Here is a 20,562-nt window from a genome sequence, read left to right as displayed (position 1 = left end):
GTCATGAGAAGCCCAAGGGGATGAAGGGCTTTCGCTAGTTTACCAACTTGACAAAAATGTTTGAAACTTGATTCGTAAGTAAAAAGGTTTAAAGTTTAAATTTCACTTACTTACGGAAACACAAGCCTGATTTGTTTGACTGTAAGGGGTAGGTATGTAATGATTCACGCTACTTGTAGTCAGCTGATGTCACTTGACAGGTGTGTGGGTGGTCTGGTAGACAGTACACGTTGGTAAGGTGAGCGTGTTCCCTAGTATGTTGTCTGGCCAATTGTATTCTTACCCAGGTGATATTTTAATTGTGCAGCTGGCAGGATTTGTCACACATAACCCTGTTAATTTCAGAACCACACCTCATTTTTTTTTGCCTTTCCTCCATTTTCTGCTTCTTGTACTTTAAATACGAGGTGTCTTGTGGATATATGTTTTTGGAAAGTTAAAAACAATTTCCTAAAGAAAATGCTCTGAATTCACACACCACTTTGAATTTATATTAAAGATGTCATGGGTTAACCCTGGTGGGCAGCTAAGCACCACACAGCTGCTCACTCACTTCTCCACTCCAGTAGGGCAGGGAAGGAGGAAAGGAAGAAAAAAAGTGAGAAAAATTGGGGGATCAAGATAAAAGAAATAAAAAATTATATTGTTTAAAAAGACCAATACCCAGCCAGTTCCCAAAAAGATGGTTAACCTCCCTAAAAACCCCTCTTCCCTTTTATTGCTTACATGACGTTATATGGTATGGAATATCTCTTTGGTTAGTTGGTGTCATCTGCCTGGTCCTGTCCCCTCCCAGCCTATTGCGCACCCACCAATCTATTCACTGGGGAGCAGAGTGAGAAGCAGAGAAGGCCTTGATGCTGTGCAAACACTGTTCAGCAAAAGCATTAGTGTGTAGTCAGTACTGTTTTGGCCAAAATTCTAAAACACAACACCATATGAGCTGTTATGAAGAAAATTATCTCTATCCTAGCCAGGACCAGTACAATCTCCATCCCTTATTCCATACCATTTACATCCTGCTCTGGAACCACACTATCCAATATATCCTCATTAACCACCAGCCCCCTTCCCATCCTTTGATTTATACACTGATATCTTCCCTTAGTCTACAGGTCATTCCTGTGAAATGTCCATAACATGTCCATAACGTGTCTACCGAGTTCATTTAGTCCATGACTGGGGTTCTTTCTGTTATGGTGGTCACTCTGAACAGGAGAGACGTGTTGTGTTGAGTTACTGGACACCAAAATCAGCTCAGGGTAAGTCACTGCTGCACTTGTTCATCTTTTGCAACGCTCTTTCTCTGTTGCTTTAGGTGATTCCTGCTGTGGTACTTCCTAAAAAAGACAACTCAAGTTTTCCCCCAAGGTTAAATCTCCTTGAGGTACACATCTGATTTCCCCATCCTCCTGCATTACCCAACAAGTGTCCTTGAGCAAAAGCAATCCCATGAACAGGTTTGTCTTTACCCAAGGGAGAAGCAAACTGTACAGTCTTTCTCAGCCGGTTCCCTAAATGCATTACAGGGACCTTATCTCCTTCTACAATATACAGGGGGTTTGTCTGGTCAGGGCCAGGTCTGTTACCTGATCCTCTAGTATAAACTGGCCAGGTGGCTTCTGCTAAATTTGCATCCCACTGCTTATATGTCCCAACACCCATCCCTTCCAGTATGATCTTTAACAGTCCACTGTATCTTACAGTCTTTCCTGTGGCTGGTGTGTGACAGGGAATGTATGTAGTACACCCAATTGGCACCATGTTCCTTGGCCCAGGTGCTAATGAGGTTGTTTTGGAAATGAATCCCATTGTTTGACTTAATTCTTTCTGGGGTGCCATGTTGGCACAGAACATGCTTTTCAAGGCCTAGGATGGGGTTTCAGGCAGTGGTTTGGGTTACAGGGTATGTTTCCAACCATCCGGTTGTTACTTCTATCACAGTAAGCAGATGACGTTTGCCTTGGTGGGTTTGTGACAGTGTGATATATTTATTCTGCAAGGCCACCTCTGACTGATGTTGCAGCTACTGTACTTTACACCAGAGAGGTTTTAGTCGTGTGGCTGGCTTGATTATGGTGCATGTTTCACATTCATAACCTGTGCAATGGCTTCAGTGGTTAGGTCCACCACTTGATCTTGAGCCCTAACGTATGTTGCATCTCTCCCTGGATGTCCTGACATTACATAGGCCAGCCAAGCTGTAAATAGTTCACTCTTACGTTCCCAGCATTAGAGCAAACAGGCAGAAATTTGTTCACCTGGCTGATGGGTGAAACCTTTTTGCCTGTCTCGGAGCTTGGTCATGGGTAAGGACCATGGATAGTTTTTGTCTCTTTTATGATTTATATTGCTTTCTGCTTTCTTCTCCTGTCCTGCTGCAGAATAAGCTGCCTCTTCTGATTCTTCCTCTCTCCTCCTCTCAGGAGGAGCTTCTCCTCTTACTGAGTTGACCTCTGCTGCCACTGTTTCTTCTTGACTACAGGACCAAATATTATAGTTGAGGGTTAGGTCTCAGGTTTAGTCTCAGTACCTATTTGTGTTGCCTAAGAGCAAGAGACCCTGTTCTGCACCTCTGTGTGGCCTCACACAAAGAGCAGAAGAGCTTCTTGCCTTTTTGAGGGCACTGGACAGCGGCTTGATAGACATGGGCCAGGCCGCAACACAGTTTTAGAAGTTGCTCTGGCAAGTTCTCCTTCTAGAAATTGGCAACACATAAAAAGTATTGCCAAGCTTCCACCAGACAACAGGAACATGAGACACTAAGGCGTTGTGGACAAGATGTTTGATGAGCGCTGGAAACACAGGCCTTAATTCTTGACAGAGTTGTGTGGAAGCTCTATCCAAGTTAAAGCTCAGGATTAATGCACTAGACACACTGATGTAGCCACTCAGCATTTCATGGGTCTTGGAAAGTAAACTAGAAACGTGAAGACAAACAGCCATCTGTTTTAAACATCTCTTTGGAAGCAAACCCTATGTGGTTCTGTAAAGACTGTGATATTTATTTTTATATTATTTGCATGTCAGCATTGCAGGTGTGCACGTGAGGGTCTGAAATACAGCATTATCTTGAGGATCTATTAAGATTTAGAAGAAAGCAAATGCAACTCCTCAGCCTTTGAGGAGATGTGAATACTTCGGAGGCTGCTGACACAGGCAGTAGCTTGAGTGTCTTTCTAAAGCAACCCTTGATTTACTCTGTTTTCTCTGAAGAGAGAATTGCATCCCTCACTTTTTACTTAGCAAAGAATGTTGCCCCTGCTACCGTCTCTGTAGCTTATCTGGTTGTACCACTGCTCACAAGGCCTTTGGAAGCAGACTTGGAAATGTTCATGTTAGAGGTCAAGACTGGTGGCAGCCTGGTCTGCAGTGATCACACCCTGGTGGAAGTCACAGTCTTGAGGGCTATGGGCCAGATGAAGTGTAGAGTCAGGACCCTCAGTTTTAGGAGAGCAAATGTTCAGTTGTTTAAGGAATGAGTGGATGGGACCCCCTGGGAAATTGCCCTCCGGGATAAAGGAGAAGAACAGAGTTCGCAGCTCCTTAAGGACATTTTTTTAGAGTGCAAGAGCTCTCGATTCCCATGTGTAAGAAATCAAGCAAGGAAGGCAGGAGACCAGCATGGCTAAGTAAGGACCTCCTGGTCAAACGAAAGTGTAAGAAGGAAATGCACAGGCACTGGAAGTAGGGACATATATTCTGGGAAGAATATAGTGATGCTGCCCAGATGTGCAGGGATGGGATCACGAAAGCTAAGGCATAGCTGGAGCAGAATTTGGCAAGTGATGTGAAGAAGAATAATAAGGGCTACAGGTATGTTGGTGATGAAAGGAAGATTAAAGAAAATATATACCACCACCCCCCGCCCCCCCAATAAATGAGACAGGAAAACTGATGACAACTGACATGGACCTATTTTGTCTTTTTAATTTTCAGGGGGGCATCAATCACCACTGGAAGCAGTCTTTTATCCCCATACAAACTGGAAGATCATGTAGATCATGTGAACAAAAAAGCTGTTTTCTAGCAGCAGTCCCTTCAGCTCTGAAGGGACTGAAAGAGGTTTGGTTTGCTGGCAGAAGAGCTTTTCTTTTAGGTCTTGCCAAGAAGTGTGTACCTGCTCCTAGTGAAAAGTATTCAGTGGTTGGAGACTAATAAATGTTAAGTGAGAGAACAGGATTCTCTAGCAATTCTGTTCCCTGTAACTTATTCTACGTATTGTCCATTCCCTTTCATTAGAGATGTGACCAACAAAATTGCAGCATGTGATACCTTGAATAAAATAACAAATTTATGTAATGTCCTTGCTGCTAAACTGCAAATTTATTGCTTGCATGCACTGAAGATACTTTCTACTGATAAAATTTTCCCACTCTAGGGACAGCAAAATACAGCTAGAGCGTTATTTTTTTCAGAGAACTGTCCTTATTTCTTTTCCTCAAAAAACATGTTATATCACACAGCTTTGGAAGTACTTAGTGCTTGTACAAAATTTAGCATTCAGACCCATTCTGCTTCAAAGTAATACACTAATATGAATTAATTAGGCTGATTTTTGGGGGAAGTGTGTTTTTTGTGTGTTTGTTTTTCTTAAAGAAGAATCACTGCTGAACAGCATTGAATTGTTCAGTATAAGAACCTTGTATTAAGATAACTGTCCTCATTGCATTTAAATTCTGTGAGCTGCTGAGCTATCTTGTGCTTTGTACAATTTCTCCTTTCAGCACACTGTTGTGTTTTTTTCTCTACTGACTGTTTGCAGGCAAATACCTGTTTGTGCATGGAAAGTCCACAGCCACCCTTTACAGCATTTCAATAGGGAGGTACAGAGCAATGCTGAGCAGGAAATAAGTGACAAATGTAGGAGTTCATTTGTGATTGGGGTTGTGGTATTTGAGGATGTAGTGTCACCAGCCAATTTGTAAACTTGACACAACTGAGTATTTCTACACACAGATAATGCTTTGTACAGTAAGAATACCGCAGGAAGGAAAACAACTATTTTGTAACAATAAGAACTCAAAATTTCACAGACATTGTTCAGTCCTTTAATTTTTTTACCTCTGACTGCTTACTTGAAGATATCAAGGAACATGTCAAGCCCCCTTTCCCTCGGTTGTCAGATTCGTCTACATTCAGCTTTGTTTTTCTTGAAAAAAACTGGAGGGGCTATAGAAATCTTGGAAAAATGAAGCTCAGTAATCTTGCACAAATGTTGCTAGGGCATTCCTTAGACTTCCAGTGATATTGCTTTGAATATAAATCGGATGGGATTTGATCAACAAGGGCACTTACCATTTGTCTAGATGATGTGGGTCCTGCTAGTCTTCATTTCCAAGTAGTGCTGAAAACACGACTCACTTAGCAGAAGTATAAAAATATGTTTATTAAATTGTGATGTTCAGTCTTGGCTACGGTTCTGCAAATAAGATCCTCATTCTTCAAATGGGGTAGTGGTCAATGGCTCAATGTCCAGATGGAGATCGGTGAGAAGTGGTGTCCCTCAGGGGTCCGTACTGGGACCAGTACTGTTTAATATCTTCATCAATGACATAGTGGGATCGAGTGCACCCTCAGCAAGTTTGCAGATGACACCAAGCTAACTGGTGCAGTTGACAAGCCTGGGGGATGGGATGCCATCCAGAAGGACCTGGACAAGCTTGAGGAATGAACCCATGTGAACTTCATGAGGTTCAACAAGGTCAAGTGCAGGGTCCTGCACCTGAGTTGGGGCAACCCCTGGTATCAACACAGGCTGGGGGATGGAGGGATTGAGAGCAGCCCTGCTGACAAAGACTTGGGGGTACTGGTGGATGAAACATGAGCTGGCAATGTTGTGCTTGCAGTCCAGAAGACCAACTGAATCCTGGGCTGCATCCAAAGAAGCTTGGCCAGCAGACTGAGGGAGGTGATTCTGCCCCTCTACTCTGCTCTGGTGAGACCCCACAATGGAGGACTGTGTCCAGCTCTGGAGCCCTCAGCACAGGACCTGTTGGAGCAGGTCCAGAGGAGAGCCACAAATGATCAGAGGGATGGAACAACACTCTTATGAGGAAAGACTGAGAGAGCTGGGCTTGTTCAGCCTGGAGAAGAGAAGGCTCCAGGGAGACCTTAGTGCAGCCTTCCAGTACTTAAAGGGTGTTTATAAGAAAGATGGGGACAGACTTTTTAGTAGGGCCTTCAGTGACAGGACAAGTAGTATTGGTTTTAAAATAAAAGAGGGTAGGTTTAGACTAGACATAAGGAAGAAATTTTTCACAGTGAGAGTGGTGAAACACTGAAACATGTTTCCCAGAGAGGTGGTAGATGCCCCATCCCTGACATTGAAGGTCAGGTTGGACAGGGCTCTGAGCAACCTGGTCTAGTTGAAGATGTCCCTGCTTGTTGCGGGGGCAGGGGGGTTGGACTAGATGACCTTTAAAGATCCCTTCCAACCCAAACTACTCTATGATTCTGTGATTCTGTGATTCTATGAAATGAGAGCAAACAAGTTTTCTTCTCATTCATATGAATTATTGCTTTTGGTGTTGAGTAGGGACCTGTGCTTTGAATTCCAGAAGAAAAGCAGTCTTGCGGCAGACATGTCCACGCAAAAGCTCAGCATCAGCTGCAGTGTAATGTCAGCTTAACTGCCTTCCTTTAAAAGCAGATGGATTAGGAGCAATACCAGTCCACTCCACAGGAGAATAGAGCTGAGCAAAGCTGTCTGCAAAAATGAGATACATAAGCTTGTTCTGAGGTGCACATACATAAGACTAAGTTATTTCTAATATTTAGGCTGGCGAATTGAAAGTTACCATGGTACAATTGTATTGCACTGTGTTGGTTTAGTGGCTTACTGATCTACAGACAGCAAAAGCATCTTTTTATTTGTGATTCATTGACCAGAGGAATAAAGGATATGGACTAATCTTCTATAATTACAATTACAAGGAAAGTTGCTGTGTTAGAGTTACCCAAGTTCTTTCCACCAAATGATTAGTGAGAAACAATTATCTTGCCTCTTGGCCAGATTATTACAGTTTGGTCCCTTGCCATTTTATGGTAGTGATGGTAGGAGGTTTTTTTGCAGGCTGTTGTAGGCTGTTCAAAGGGGGGCTTTTTTACTGCCTTTCCCACTAGAACATGAGCTGGGTGTTATCAGGGTCTGGAAGTGGTGATTTAAATAGCACTAAAGCATTATTGTTGAGGAGTTCCATTCTAGGTCTGTGGTTTAGCTGTAATTTTGTTTTTCCTGTTGCTGAATTTGAAGGTTAGGATTTTTCAGTGTGTTCAGTGATTTGGCTAGAGGATAAACTCTGCTCCTACAGGAACACTACATTTCATTAGACCTAAGTTTAGAAGAACATTGCTGCAGCTTAGCAGCGACCACTCCCACATTGGTTTGCCAGTAAAGCAGTTAATGTCCATGCTCATCTAGATTTTCATCTACATTTTGAAGTCAATTAATAATAGTAGGATTACTATGTTTGGTTTAATAGTAGGATTAATTCTTAAAGGATTCGGGGCTAGTTCATTGCTGCAGAGTTTGGTGGAAAGGAGCACACTTTTTTTTTTGCAAATCAGCAGGAATTTTGCTGAGGACTGCAATGTCAGGGAAGCTGTATTGGTGGTTTCGTATGCATTTGTTTTGCTGTTGAGACTTAGTTATTCAAGAGATTTGACTCTAACCAGAGCCCCACAAAACTGCAAAACCTGCTGCTGCTCATGCAGGTTTCTGTCTTTTAAGCTCCTCCCATGCATCTTTACTTTAAAGGTAGCAGCACAGTATGTCTTTCCAAAAGCAAAGCTTGCTTCTGCATTGTGGGGAAAAAGAAAAAGCCAATAGCACTTGGAGGGAGTAGAAGACAGTATCTGTTGGTAACACGACAACAGTACTTCATATAATCTTAGGACAAACAGGCTTGCAAAACAGATCTTGTGAGAAGTCTGACATGTTTTGAAAGTACAGAAGAACCTAGCTACTCATGAGCAAGTACAAAACTTGCTTTTCATCTGTCAAGGACCATGTTCCCTTTTTGCAGTACCTGGAGAGGTGATGAGTGGTCACAGATAAATTGATGGTGGTGAGATTCCATAGATGACAGCAAGTCTGGTGCAAAAGTATTGCCAGGAGCAAAAATTTGCCTGTCACTGGGGAGTGAATTATTATCAGGTGTCCATGCATTTTTCTGCATTTAAGACTGGAAACAGTGCCCTGAGATTATCCTGAAACATCAACTTATTTAGGGCACATAAGTGCTATTGGTCTTTTAAGAACATTCCTGGTTCCATGTATATAAGGAACACATTTCTTTTTGTCTGTTTGAGAAGAAATCAAATGTCTGGTCTGTTGTTAAATGGAATTATTTACTTCCTGACTTATTATTTTCTGATATGCAATGTACATTTTCCCAAACATCAAAGATCTTTCACAAGGTCACAATTTTAATGAGAAACTGTGGAAGGGAGAAACAGTTGGTGTGAAAATCAAGTTTAAAGTAGTCACAAAAGTATTGTTAAATCTGTTTTACCTCCTCACCTCATGGATTTATTTGCAGCACTTCACAAAAGTATGGTTTCAAGTTGTCAGGATATGCAAGTCTATGCAACATATATTTCTTTTAGTGAGCTTTTCAAAACGTGCAGAACTTACAATTGGCAAACCATTTGTTGAATGTAGACAGGAGTTTGATCTTCAGGTGAAAAATACAATCTTAATGCATTTTCAGGGGAATGAAATGAGATGAAAGCAAGATGTAATGACTCCCACCTCCATTTTGTGTCTGATTTCTGGTATTATGGTGTGGTTTACTTGCTATGCAGTGCTCCAGAAGCTTTCTCTTCTGACAGCCCATTATTAGGGCTTTGTTGAAACATGTTGGGGGTCTCATCTGGCCTGATTTACATTTTGTGGAAACAAAGAGAGAGAGGAGCTGGATAACTATGCAGAATTAGTTTGTAACTGAGTTCCCCTTAATCTGGGAACTGTGTTGCAGTCTTCAGTAACATAAATGAAACTGGAATTTATATCAAAGTTTGCATGTACTCTCTGGGAGCAGAGCCTCTTCATGAGGTACAAGGTGTCTTTTATACTCTGAATTAAAGATGGTAGTTCATATACTCCTATTTGCAAATGAGCAGCTCAGGTCTCAGTCATTCGTGGATCTCCTTCAGGCTGTTGCAATTTTGTGCATTTTTTGAGATAATTGCTCAGGTGTAACTTTGTGCTTCATTTTCAGTCCCTGAGTTCAGTCTGGACAGCATTTTCTTTTCCGGTGTGTGTCAGTCAGGTGCAGAGGAAAGAGCAGAAAGGAGTTCAGGCCACCCTTCCATTCCCTTCTGTAAGGTTCTAGTGGACCTAGTGCTCTGTTGTCCAAGTAATCCCCAAAGACTGAGCTTTTCTGGAACTCCACTTTCTCTGAAAAATGGGCGACTTTCTGGCCCAGTTTCCTAAGGAATTAAGTCATATGTAGGCATGCTGTGTGCATGTGTGTAGCTCAAACAGTGGAGATTTCACAAGGAGAGGGTTGTTTTCAGTATCCCAGTTGCAGGATAAGAATTAGAGTCCTCATAAAGCAGTGTGGGTTGTATCTAGAGCATGGTCCTGAGCTCAGGAGATCCATGCTCTACTACCAGTTCTGCCATGAACTACTCTGCTGCAGGAAAACTTTGTTTCCTTATTATGGTAGAGTTTTCTCATCTAGAAAACAATGAGAATGTTTGCTTCCTTTGCAAATTAATAAATGAAAGGTATTAGATGACACATAAGTATTATTAGAAATATTTTTTTTGCCTATATTCATTAGTGAAAAATTGCAAACTGCTAAAAAGTTTGCATATAGAAGTCAGTGTCTGAAATAACAGTCTTGTACTTTTATTGTTAGAAAAAGTATTTTTTTAAATTATTTAGTAAATAGTCCCTTATTTAGAAATCAGTTGTTTTATTTCAGCTAGCATTTCATAACTGCTGTCTGACTTTGAAACAAAAACTATACATTAATCTATGCTAGTTTTATTTGTTTATTAGTTTTTTAGTGGTCTCTCACTGTCATTGCAAGGATACTTACATGTGTGAGTTTTTGAGTACAGTTGTTGTGAGGTGATATGGAAAATACACCACATTTGTCTGTCTGTTTTATAGCAGAAATTTTAAAGGGAAGGCTTTCTCTGCTTTGCTTAACCTGCTACCTACAGTTCGAGCAGCACAACAAACAGGATTGAGAATGAGAAATAGATACAGCTACTGTGGGCTTAATTTTAACACTTACAAGGCAAATAATACAGGGATTGTTATTATGTACTTGGGAATGTTTTGGACATCTAAACTGGGTGCCAAGTATTTGTATATGACACATATGGTCCCTATTAAGGTAGTCATTAGAGACCATACTGTCTTTTATTACACAGTATTTTTGTGAGTTTGGACAATACTATTTTAGCCTCATTTTACAGGGGGACAAATAAGGAAACAGATGTCTAACTGATCAGCACATGCAGATTGGGTTGGCAGCACCTCTTCTTCATGATCATCTGCAGGGCAAACTGCCACAGTTCCTTGTGGTCCTCCAGCATCGTGCTGTACAGCATGATGATTCAGAAACCTATTCGTGAAGAGTGTATATCGTGGTGCTGGAGGAGGAGTAACACAGCAGAGTGCAGAAACCTTGGCATCTGTGCCAAGTTAAACTGTCTTTGTGTTTTGGTTATATGACCTGAATTCCCAAATAGTTTTGGAATGATATTAGCTAAAATTCAGCTACAAAGACTTTGCAAGTCACCAAAAGAAGAGGAAAGAAAAAGGATTTACCTCCCAGGAAATTCACGTGTCATCTATTTTCTACTGACTGCAAAATAACAGGCATGATTTCAGGGGCTTTTAGTGACTGTCTTGAGGGTTTTCACTAGATTCTAAAATCTGTCTCTACACACTTAAGCTCTGCTCATAAAGTAAAATAAAGCACAAAATATTAAACAAACAAATATGTCACAAACAAGCCTTCACACAAGACAGAGGAAACAGGAAAACTGAGAAAAATACATTGGAATTACTGCTATCTTCATCAGCTCTAACATCACAGTTTTCTAAATGAAAGGTACAATATAATAAAAAGGTATATTTTTATTTAATCCTCTTTCTTCTCCACATACATCTCATTCTCTTTCCAAATACCATTTAGTGGTTAAGCTTTCTTCTCAAGGTTTGGGAATAGGAAGTGTCTTTTTTAGCTCACAGCACTAATGTCTGCTTTAAAAATTTCTCTGCTTTCTTTCAACTTTCAGTGAATAACAAATGGCCCTTCTTTCCTCTTTGCCATTCTCTCTGTTTTCCATCAAATGTCAGTGTTATTACAATAGCTGCTGGTGTTGGACCAGCGCAGAGACCAGACGTCAGACTTCCTAAGATAGTGCCAAATCCTCAGTCCTGTTTGCACTGTTACATGTTAAGCTCATTCTGAATTGAGATAGTGAGGTTGCTGCTGCAAATCTGGGTGTTGTCCCAAATACAGGTTCTTCCACCCGGTGTGCAGAGAGGTGAAAAACACACAGAGCCGAGATATTTGCTTTTATTCCAACTCTGCACAGAGTTGAGTGCTAGGTGGTAGGCCCACTAGGCTAGCACGCCTCAGTGAACACACAGAAAATACTTATAGAGTTCGAGCAACAGTTATCAGTATTTTTTAAAAGTTGGCTTTGTTACCCTTGTTCCCATTGGTTCTCACAAGCCCCGTCTCCACTTAAAATCACAGCGTCCTTCTTTTTTTCTAGGCATGCTCAGTGAGGAAGGGGCTTTTATGAAGAGGGTGCTTTCCCTGCCCAGGGGCAGGTTTCTAATATGCCAAATATATGTTAATTAGATGTTAATTAGGACAGTTCACTCAAGGTTCAGTAGTTGTGTTTCTTTTGTGATTATCTTGTTCCTTCCCTCAAGGTTGCACCTTGTTAACTGCTCACAGAGATTAAACAATACCCCCAGCTTAATTCCTTGCATACCTTCAACATGGGGACATCTGTTTAGCAAGGAAAAAAAGCAGCTTTGTTATGTCTCAGGTGCTTACACAGAAATGAGCTATGGCTGTAACTGTGGTCTCTGTCAGCTGATCTATCAGCTACTCTATTATCAAAGTTGTAATTCAAGTCAGCTTTAGAAACTAAGCAATGATGATTTAAAAGCAGTGAGTCACAGATTACCCTATTCTTACTATAAAGAAATGTACAATTTTAAGCCAGAAAGGCTTAATATCTGTCGTATCAAACTGGTAAAGGGATTTGCCTCAGTTTGGCAACTCCCAGGAGAATTCATGTTCACACCTAAAATAGCACATATTTCTTCATTGCTATTCTGAAAGCTAGCTTAAAAAGGATTTCTTCGGTGAAGTTCAGCCTTCTTCATTTTAGTCTTTGACCCTGATGAGTTCATGATGAGTAATGTATTCTGACATAATTTGTTGTTCATGAAATAGCATAGTAAATAATAGTTTAGACAAACTGTATTAAAGTCACAGCTTTTGAGCCAGATCACTGCATAGAGCAGAGTGACGCTGCAATGTTGTAATCCTCTCTAAGGAGGAAAACAAACTCCTATCTGGAAGATACAGTACATGAATGAACCTTTGCAAGCCAGACATTTGCAGAACATTTCAGCGTTTGGATTGCAGGATGTCAATTCCATGTGCTCCTCTTGCATCCTGCATTGTCCTGTGCCCTCCATGGTGTATTCCCTGTATCTCTCTTTCTCTCTTGGATGGAGAAGTGGGAATTCGTGAGGTGGCTGACAGCATCTGAGACCTGGTGCAGACTCCTTAGTATATTAAGTACATCTTTTTCCACGCATCATCGCTGATGGTGATGGTTACTTAGGAGGTGCAGTGCATATAAGAAGTTGGGTACATATGCTTAAATTTTTGGATTAGGATTAGGATTTGCCTTTGCATACTCTTTTGATTTTTGTCTTGGCCTCTTGTAGACATGGTGTAGTGATGCCTTCAGAGAATACTTCCTCTCTCGAACCGGTGTTCCCCAAAAATGGGCTGAGTTTACAAATAAGTAATCATTAAAATATAGTTCAGGAGTGGTGGAAGGCAAAGCCCACTTCCTAGTAGAAGCTTCTGGATTGGTAAAATTCCAGTGCTACTAAATTTTTTATGTTTATAACATAGTACCTGGTATCAGGCTACATTTCCATTCTTGTCCTACATTTGCTTTATGTAGTAGTTTCTGTTGCTCATTGGAGATGGATATTAGGTATATAAACTACTGCTTACATCTACAGTTGCTCCTTATATTTACATTTTCTTGCTGTGTCTTTAGGAAATTAACAACAGTTTAGTAAGAGTTGTGCGTTTTACGGCTTTCAGTTAGGTTTATTCAACCATTTCTCATTTTCCAGACAGCTGTTGATGTGAAACCAAGGGTGGAGATCTGTAATTATTTCAAAGGACACCAGAATGTATTTATTATTTTCAGCCCAAGTGAGTAAATCTGTCGCAATGCTCATTATTTAGTGGCATGAGAGTAAACTACACTTTCTAATGTTGTCATTAAACCAGCAAGAGGTTTTTTGCCTCCCCACCTCCCCTTTCATTTCCTTCCTTATGTTTTGTAGTGCATTGTTTTCTTCTGGCTGAATTCTATACTGGAGATGCACAACAGCAGATCTGACCTGACTGGGTCTGTGTCTGTGTGAATAATTCTCTTGGCAGAAGACACATGATTAAAGGAATGTTGAGATACAGCCACAAACCTGTTGGAGAGATATTGAATGAAAAAAGCTTAGAAATATTCCACTGTATTTGTAGGCTCATAGCTGATTATAATACTAAAGTTTTCCTTTTAATGTGATGGTGAAACCTCAGAAGATAATCATCTTAAGGTTTGGATCCTTATTTGAAGTTCATCCAGACTGTTACACCCTTAAATTCTATAAAATCTGACTGCATATCACACAAGAATAGGATTCTTTTTTTTTGTGAAGTTGGTTGGTACTTCCTGCCTCCACCTCATCTGGAAATGCTGTAAGAAGAGCCTTTCTCATCGTATGATATTTATAATTATTATTATTTCAACATTTCTCATTCCAGACTCAGTGGAGTTTACAAGGATGATCATTCACTTTGAACTCTAATTTAATATATGACTATGTATAAAGAAATTTCTTGGTTGAACCACCTGAGGGGAAAAAAAAAGAGTTTTAAAACAACTTTATTAAAACAAACCACATAACTTGTAGTACCCTGGAACAGTGCCTCTAGATTCCTGTTGAGAATCATAGAAGGAGTGAGTGTCCCTGGAGTATCTATTTCCTGCTTTACATCAAGGCTCATTTATGCTGGGCAGAATTTTCCCTATATTTTCTGAATACTTCATGGACCCAAAAATTAACTCATAATGTGCATATCCTGCTGTGCCCTTCCATAATTATATCACTAATCATGAAGCTGATTTATGTGAAACAGGATGATGAAAGTGCGGTGATTATTTTGTTTTTTAATTCCTGACTCATCTCATTAAGCAATGCCGAAACATCCCTGACTGTATGTGTGCAGAGTGTTCCTGGGGTGGTCTATCCATGAGTGCTGGAGAGGTGGCAAAATCATCTTACTAGAACTGCAGGTGGGTCTACTGGCTTCAGTCAGTGAATGCCTTCAAAACTTTGTCTTCCGTAACATGATATATGGTGCTCCGCTTTTTGAGAATTGTTTGGGTTTTTTTGAAAGAACAATCTTTCTTTGGAAAGTGCTCATTTGTTGAAACTTAATGAAACAGTGTATTTGCTTTCTTTATCTCATGAAAATTTGGAGGAAGAAGTCTGGGTTTCTTGTGTTTGTAAACCAATCATCTGCAGTTTTTCTGCACAGGGATGTCTAGGAAGAAAGAGCAAGAATTCACCACATTCCTCCCTGGGGATGTGGGAAACTACGGATGAGATTCAGGCCCTCACTTAGACTGAGCAGCGCCCTGAGTGGTAGGCAGCTGGGTACCCTGAGACGGGTGAGATGTAATACATTCAGCTGTCTTTTTAAATAGGTTGAATTGGGCACTCCATGAAACTCTGTCCCATGTGTGCTAGCATTCCTGATAATAATTGCCTATTGTCCCATTTCTTGGTTATAGGTAAATATATATAAATACCTTTTCTCATGGGTAAAAATAATTCACAAAATAAAATTTTCCACAGTTTTTACAAAAACTAACCACTTGATTGCTATTATCTGTTTTACTGGAAACATTAAGTACAGGAGAAAAAATGTTTGTGCTCTGAAAATGAAATATTGTTCTAGAATATTGAAAATTGCCTTTCCAGACAAATGTGTTACAGCTCAGAGATTGCTCCAAAGAGGAATTCAGTGGTTTTTGTGTTCTCTGAAAGTATTTTCAATACTATGCAGTATGAACATCTAGTTGGTTCCTCAATAAAACTTAAAATGATTCTCCTGAGCTTATTGGGGGAAAGCATATCTGTATATGAATTTCAGTCCTCAGACTATGCTTAATTTTTGTTTTTCAGTACTGGCCTACTGAACTGAGTTGAAACTCACATATACATTAATTTTTCAGCCCACTGATCTCAAATCTTGTGAGCTGGTTCCCAGTGAATATAAATTTTCTGAGTATTAACTAACTAGGGTCCTTGTAGCTCACCTGAAAGACATGAAAATGTGACTCAGCACAGAAAATAATAACCTTCCCACACATCCTGATATCAGAGAGGTGAAGCAGCTTGTGCTACTGTACTGCTCTCCGATTACTTGTTCTGGGAATAAGTAGAAAATGTAATTTCTTGTACTTTCTTTTCATGAAGTGTGTAATTTTTATGCATTTGTTTTGAAGTACCTCCAGTCAGAGGCCACAGTGTCTTTGTGATAGTAATTTTATTATACAGAATGAAAAGTTTTCCTACTCTAGCCTTTACCATTTGAATAAAGAGAATTACTTAAGACATAAGAGAATTAAACATAGGAGAATCAAATTGGAATTAAGTATCCATTAACCCCTATGTCCCTCTTAAAAAAACCCAACACCTTGCAAATCAGTTGATCAACTACAAAATGCCCATGCTATGGTAATGAGGATTCAGTTGCTCCCTTCTGAGGCAGTTGGTACACAGTACCATGTAGAGGATTTTTTTTTTAAACATGTAATTTCTGTTGCAGTGCATAAACTCTGAATTACATAAATATTTCAGTTAATTGAGCTTCACTGGCAGATATGCAATTCTCAAATAGTTGAGATTTTTTTCTTATCTACATTCTCATAATCTTGTGCAAAAACTGTTATAGTGCAGGTAGTTGGTTTTTTTTTGAGAGGGAGGGTATTAAGGGAAAATTGTAAGGAATTCCAACTATTAAGATAACATTTTTATTCTACTTTGGCTCCTAGGGATTCAGTCTTTCAAATACAATATATTTTCCTAATTATTTTTATCTGGCCTTTTGGCAACATTTAATCATATTTTTCTAACTATGTTATACTTGGGAATTCAGTGGGAAATGTTTTTGTTTACACCACTAATATTTATGAAAAAAATCTACAGAATTCTTGGAAGAACAGTGAACTTTCTATAGGATTTTACACTTAGGGAAAAAGGAAAAAAAAAGAAGGTTTTATATCATTAGATCTTTCAGTTTAGGATCCTTTTATATGAAGTCTGTTCAGGTCACCAGGGTTTATTGTTGTTGTTGTTGTTGTTGTTATTCTGCATTAACAGATGGGCAAATTGAGGTGGCTGTGGCCGCAGGGAACTGAAGCAGCCATTGATGGGACAAGCTTGCTTACCAGAGCATGGCCAAGAGAAGGGCTGGAGCAGAGCCTGATGCTCTCTGGAGCCCTGCCTCATGTCTGTGCCAGACGGAGCACTGACCTGTCTGGGCAACTGGATACTAGCTCTTCCATATCTGCATTGTAGCCTGTCGAACCTTATAGGCATGCCTTTAGATGTATTATTCTTCAGGTCCTCTGGGACTGTCTCTCCCATATGGAATGGATGCTACTGGGTCACATGGAAGATGACACTATTAAAATAACAAACAGCTAATATTTGTATTTTATTTTTATCTAATTTCCTGTTCTTTCCCTGTGGCTACTGACGTCACAAAAGCTTCTTTTCTAGCTGCTTTGCTTAAAATATACATATATTGTGCATATATGCATCTGTGTGCCAGAGCGTCTGCGTGTGGACTTGTCAGATTGTCCAGTGTATTTGCTTATGAATAAAGTGGCATCAGCTCAAACTCCTTGAGAATGAGAACTGTGAGAAGGCTGCAGAAGGACCTTTTTGTAAGGCTTTTTTTTTTCTGTGAACACAGCCCTGAGAACAGATACGCTTTGCAGCCTATATTCTCAACCTATGTGCTTGAAGCATGGGCAGGCAGACATTTCCCTTGACAGACAGGCAGTAGACAGTAGACTTCAGTCTTGAATCAAACACTGAATGTCTCTCCTCCACTACTTCACAGCAAGGATTGAGTCAGTATTAGTCCCCAGTGGTACTTAATGTCAGAATGAGTGACTCATCAGGAGTTTCTGTATTTATACATACTGAAAGGGAGGGTAGGGCCTTCAGATAATAGTGCAGGATGCTACCCCTTTGAGGTGTCATGTAGTTTCTTGCTCTGTCCTTTCTATTTTCAGTTTCCCTTTGAAGTGAGTTTATTGAGTCGTGCAGGACCAAAAGAAATATTTAAAAATGCAACGGACAATAATTCAGCTTCCTTATTTCTTGCCTTATTCATGTACTGACCAGGCACTCTTCGTTGTCTTAATTTCCGATCTCCTTCCCCATACTCCATTCGCTTCCTGAATTTCTTTGGCTTATGACACCACCACAAAACCCATCTAATTACTCATTTAAGCTTATTGTTTCCTTTTTTTTCCTGAGGGGTAGCCGATTCTCATAAATATAAGTTATTCCTGGACATGTAAATTTCAGCACATGTTGTGTTGAAATCAAGTGTTAGGCATAACAAAGGGTTCCCAATATTTCATGAGCATTGCAAACATCTGTAATTAATTTTTTTTTTTTTTCCCTGCTGGGCATTTGCTGGAGTTGGGAAAAAGATAAAGGTTGTCCAAAGCTAATTTTCTGTATGTTTTTTTTTTTCTTTTACCTTCTTTTTTTCATTATCTTTTTACTACCTGAGGGTACAACAGAACTGAAATTCTTACACAGTAATGCATGTTGTGGCTCAGTCCCAACATCACATCATCTTTTTCACTACAACATTATGTCTAATGACAGATGAGGCACGAATTATCCATATTTTGCTCAAAATGTCCTGTTCTTGGCACATTTGTGTGTATGTTTTTTAAAGATACTGTAGAAGTCTTTAGGGAGGGGCTTCCAATTCTATTTAAGTAAGTGGAATTAGGATGTCCTGGCTGTCGTAGCAGCACCCAAAAGACAGGGTTTTCACCACTGTCCATCCCAGATCTCAGGATTTCACATGAAATCTCTCACTTATATGAGTACATGTGAGTCAATTCTCCTAGCTCACCGTATAGTATTTGGTACCCACAGCTTCCATTAAAGATCCTTCAGCAGAGTATCTACATGATAGACCCACTCTTGTAGATTCTATATGGCACCCTATTAGCTTTCTCTAAGTGTAATATGCATACATGTTCTATTTAGACTTCATTTTCTTCTTCTTTTAGGTATTACGACAACTTTACCCAGTGCACAGAACATGAAGCTAACAATGCAAGTTGCTTTTGGCCAAACCCCCTTGCAGAGGACTTTATCACTGGAATTCATAAACAATTCTTTTCAAACTGTACTTCAGAAAAGGTTCACTGGGAAGATCCACCAGATGAAATTCTCATAACTCTGATCTTGATCCCAGTCATGTTGACATGTGCCATGATTACACTGGTAGTATGGTGCAGCAAGAGAAGTGATACCCTGTTATAAGTTGTTCCTTTAGGCTTTCTTTTTCTCTTTTTCATTTCCTTCTTCCAAAAATACTGAGAAAGGAGGATGAAGAGAGAAACTTGACATAAAGATTTCAGATCTTCTGAAATGGAACCTGTGAGATACTGAGACAGAGACAGTGCTCCTGTGAACAAAGACTGCCTGCTGCTGCTGCCAAAAGTCACTGTTGCTGAGCTTGGCCATCGGTGTTGCTGGTGCAAAGCTATTTCCATCAGGCCTCATCATCATGGAACTGACAGTCAGCTCCCAGAAACAGGAGAGTCCCCAGGTAAATGGATCCCTTAGCTGCAAAACGGGTAAAGTTCTTTTCCCATGGGTTAAGCTCTTCAGTAAACTGAATTTTGCAAAACTGTATGTAACACATGGTGTAACATTGGCTGCGGAGATGATATCTCTTGAGTTTTTGTGCAGGACACTTGAGATTTTCATTTATGAACCTTGTGACAGAAGATCACTGCCAAAGGAACTGAACATGGATGTAACCCAGTGGCAGCTTTTCCTGGAAGATAGTAAAAAACAGCATTATCAAGAACTGGAAGTATTCTCCTGGCAAAGGAACAATTTATGTCCAGTGACTATCCTCATGGGGAAATTATCATGCCACATTATCAGATAGTTTATAAGATGCCTTTAAGCATGGCTGTTTGGGATTCTGTGGCTTACAGACAAACTCTGGGAAGATATACAGGTCTTATTTTACAGAGCTGGGAAATGTGAGAGGAAATTGGTTGATTATAAATACACTGAAGAGTAATGAAGAAACTTTCGTATGCCAGACTCTTTATTTTTCCTTTTTTATAATTATTATTCTTGATGACTTGTGTTCACTGTATACTCCCCGCTCTCACTTCAATTTGTGCAAGTGATATCCTACAAACAAATATCAAGGTGTCATGTTGATTGAGGTGCCTTTCAGAGTATAATTTTGCACATAAATAATTCTTCATCCCATGAAGGTTATGGGAACTAGAGTATGAACATCTAAGCTTGGAATGGACATAGGAGGAAAGAGAAAAGATTCTACTCAGAAATCTTATTCTATAAAGATATTGCTATGTAACAGTTCAAATAAAGATGTGCACAAAATAAAACTTGTGTTGTAAACCTTTCTTTTCTGTCATTCCATAAAATGCCTTTCAGTCAAATGTGCTTCTATTACAAGTGAGCAATATCTGTTACAAGTGACTCTTCATTTATCCATACCTTATGCACACAATAAAATACAGGTTGAATGACCAAGTAATGGCCATTCAAGTTTCATATCTCTGCTAGTTAGATTTTCTCCTTTAAGATTCTGGCCCAGTGTTTGATATACAGGTCTGTGTGTATGAAAAGCGTTTCCAGGCTTCAGTCATAGTAGAAGTGCCTCCTTTACTAGAATTGTTTATATGTAGATAGATAAAGCACACCTGCAGCTGTACTGGTTTGTTTTCACACCCTTTCACAAGGGTTGAAAGCACTGGATTGTTTTTTCATTACCCTAATATCAAAATGATTAATTTTCTAAGGTGTTTCCTGTGTGTTTTTCCAAAGATACTTTTTCACTCTCTAAATGCTAGCAGGAAATTGCTCTTTGTAAAAGAAGAAGTACATATGTACTAAGGATTTTGGTTTAGTTTTCCCCTTAACTATTATTTTCTGCAATGAAG

General features: G+C 39.8%; 1 protein-coding gene across 1 annotated transcript in view; it reads left to right on the top strand.

Moving 5' to 3' along the window:
- Nucleotides 1–18,892, top strand: part of RAMP3 (receptor activity modifying protein 3) — a gene marked incomplete at both ends in the record, with an annotated part of 52,535 nt that extends 33,643 nt beyond the window's left edge. The window contains one exon of the mRNA XM_081996696.1: nt 18,637–18,892. Within this exon, the coding sequence (XP_081852822.1) occupies nt 18,637–18,892 (256 nt within the window). The remainder of the gene's footprint in view (nt 1–18,636) is intronic.
- Between the last annotated feature and the right edge of the window lie 1,670 nt (nt 18,893–20,562).

Source organism: Phaethon aethereus (assembly GCF_964289735.1).
Source record: "Phaethon aethereus genome assembly, chromosome: 2".
Lineage (NCBI taxonomy): Eukaryota > Metazoa > Chordata > Aves > Phaethontiformes > Phaethontidae > Phaethon > Phaethon aethereus.
This window is presented reverse-complemented; position numbering and strand designations above follow the sequence as displayed.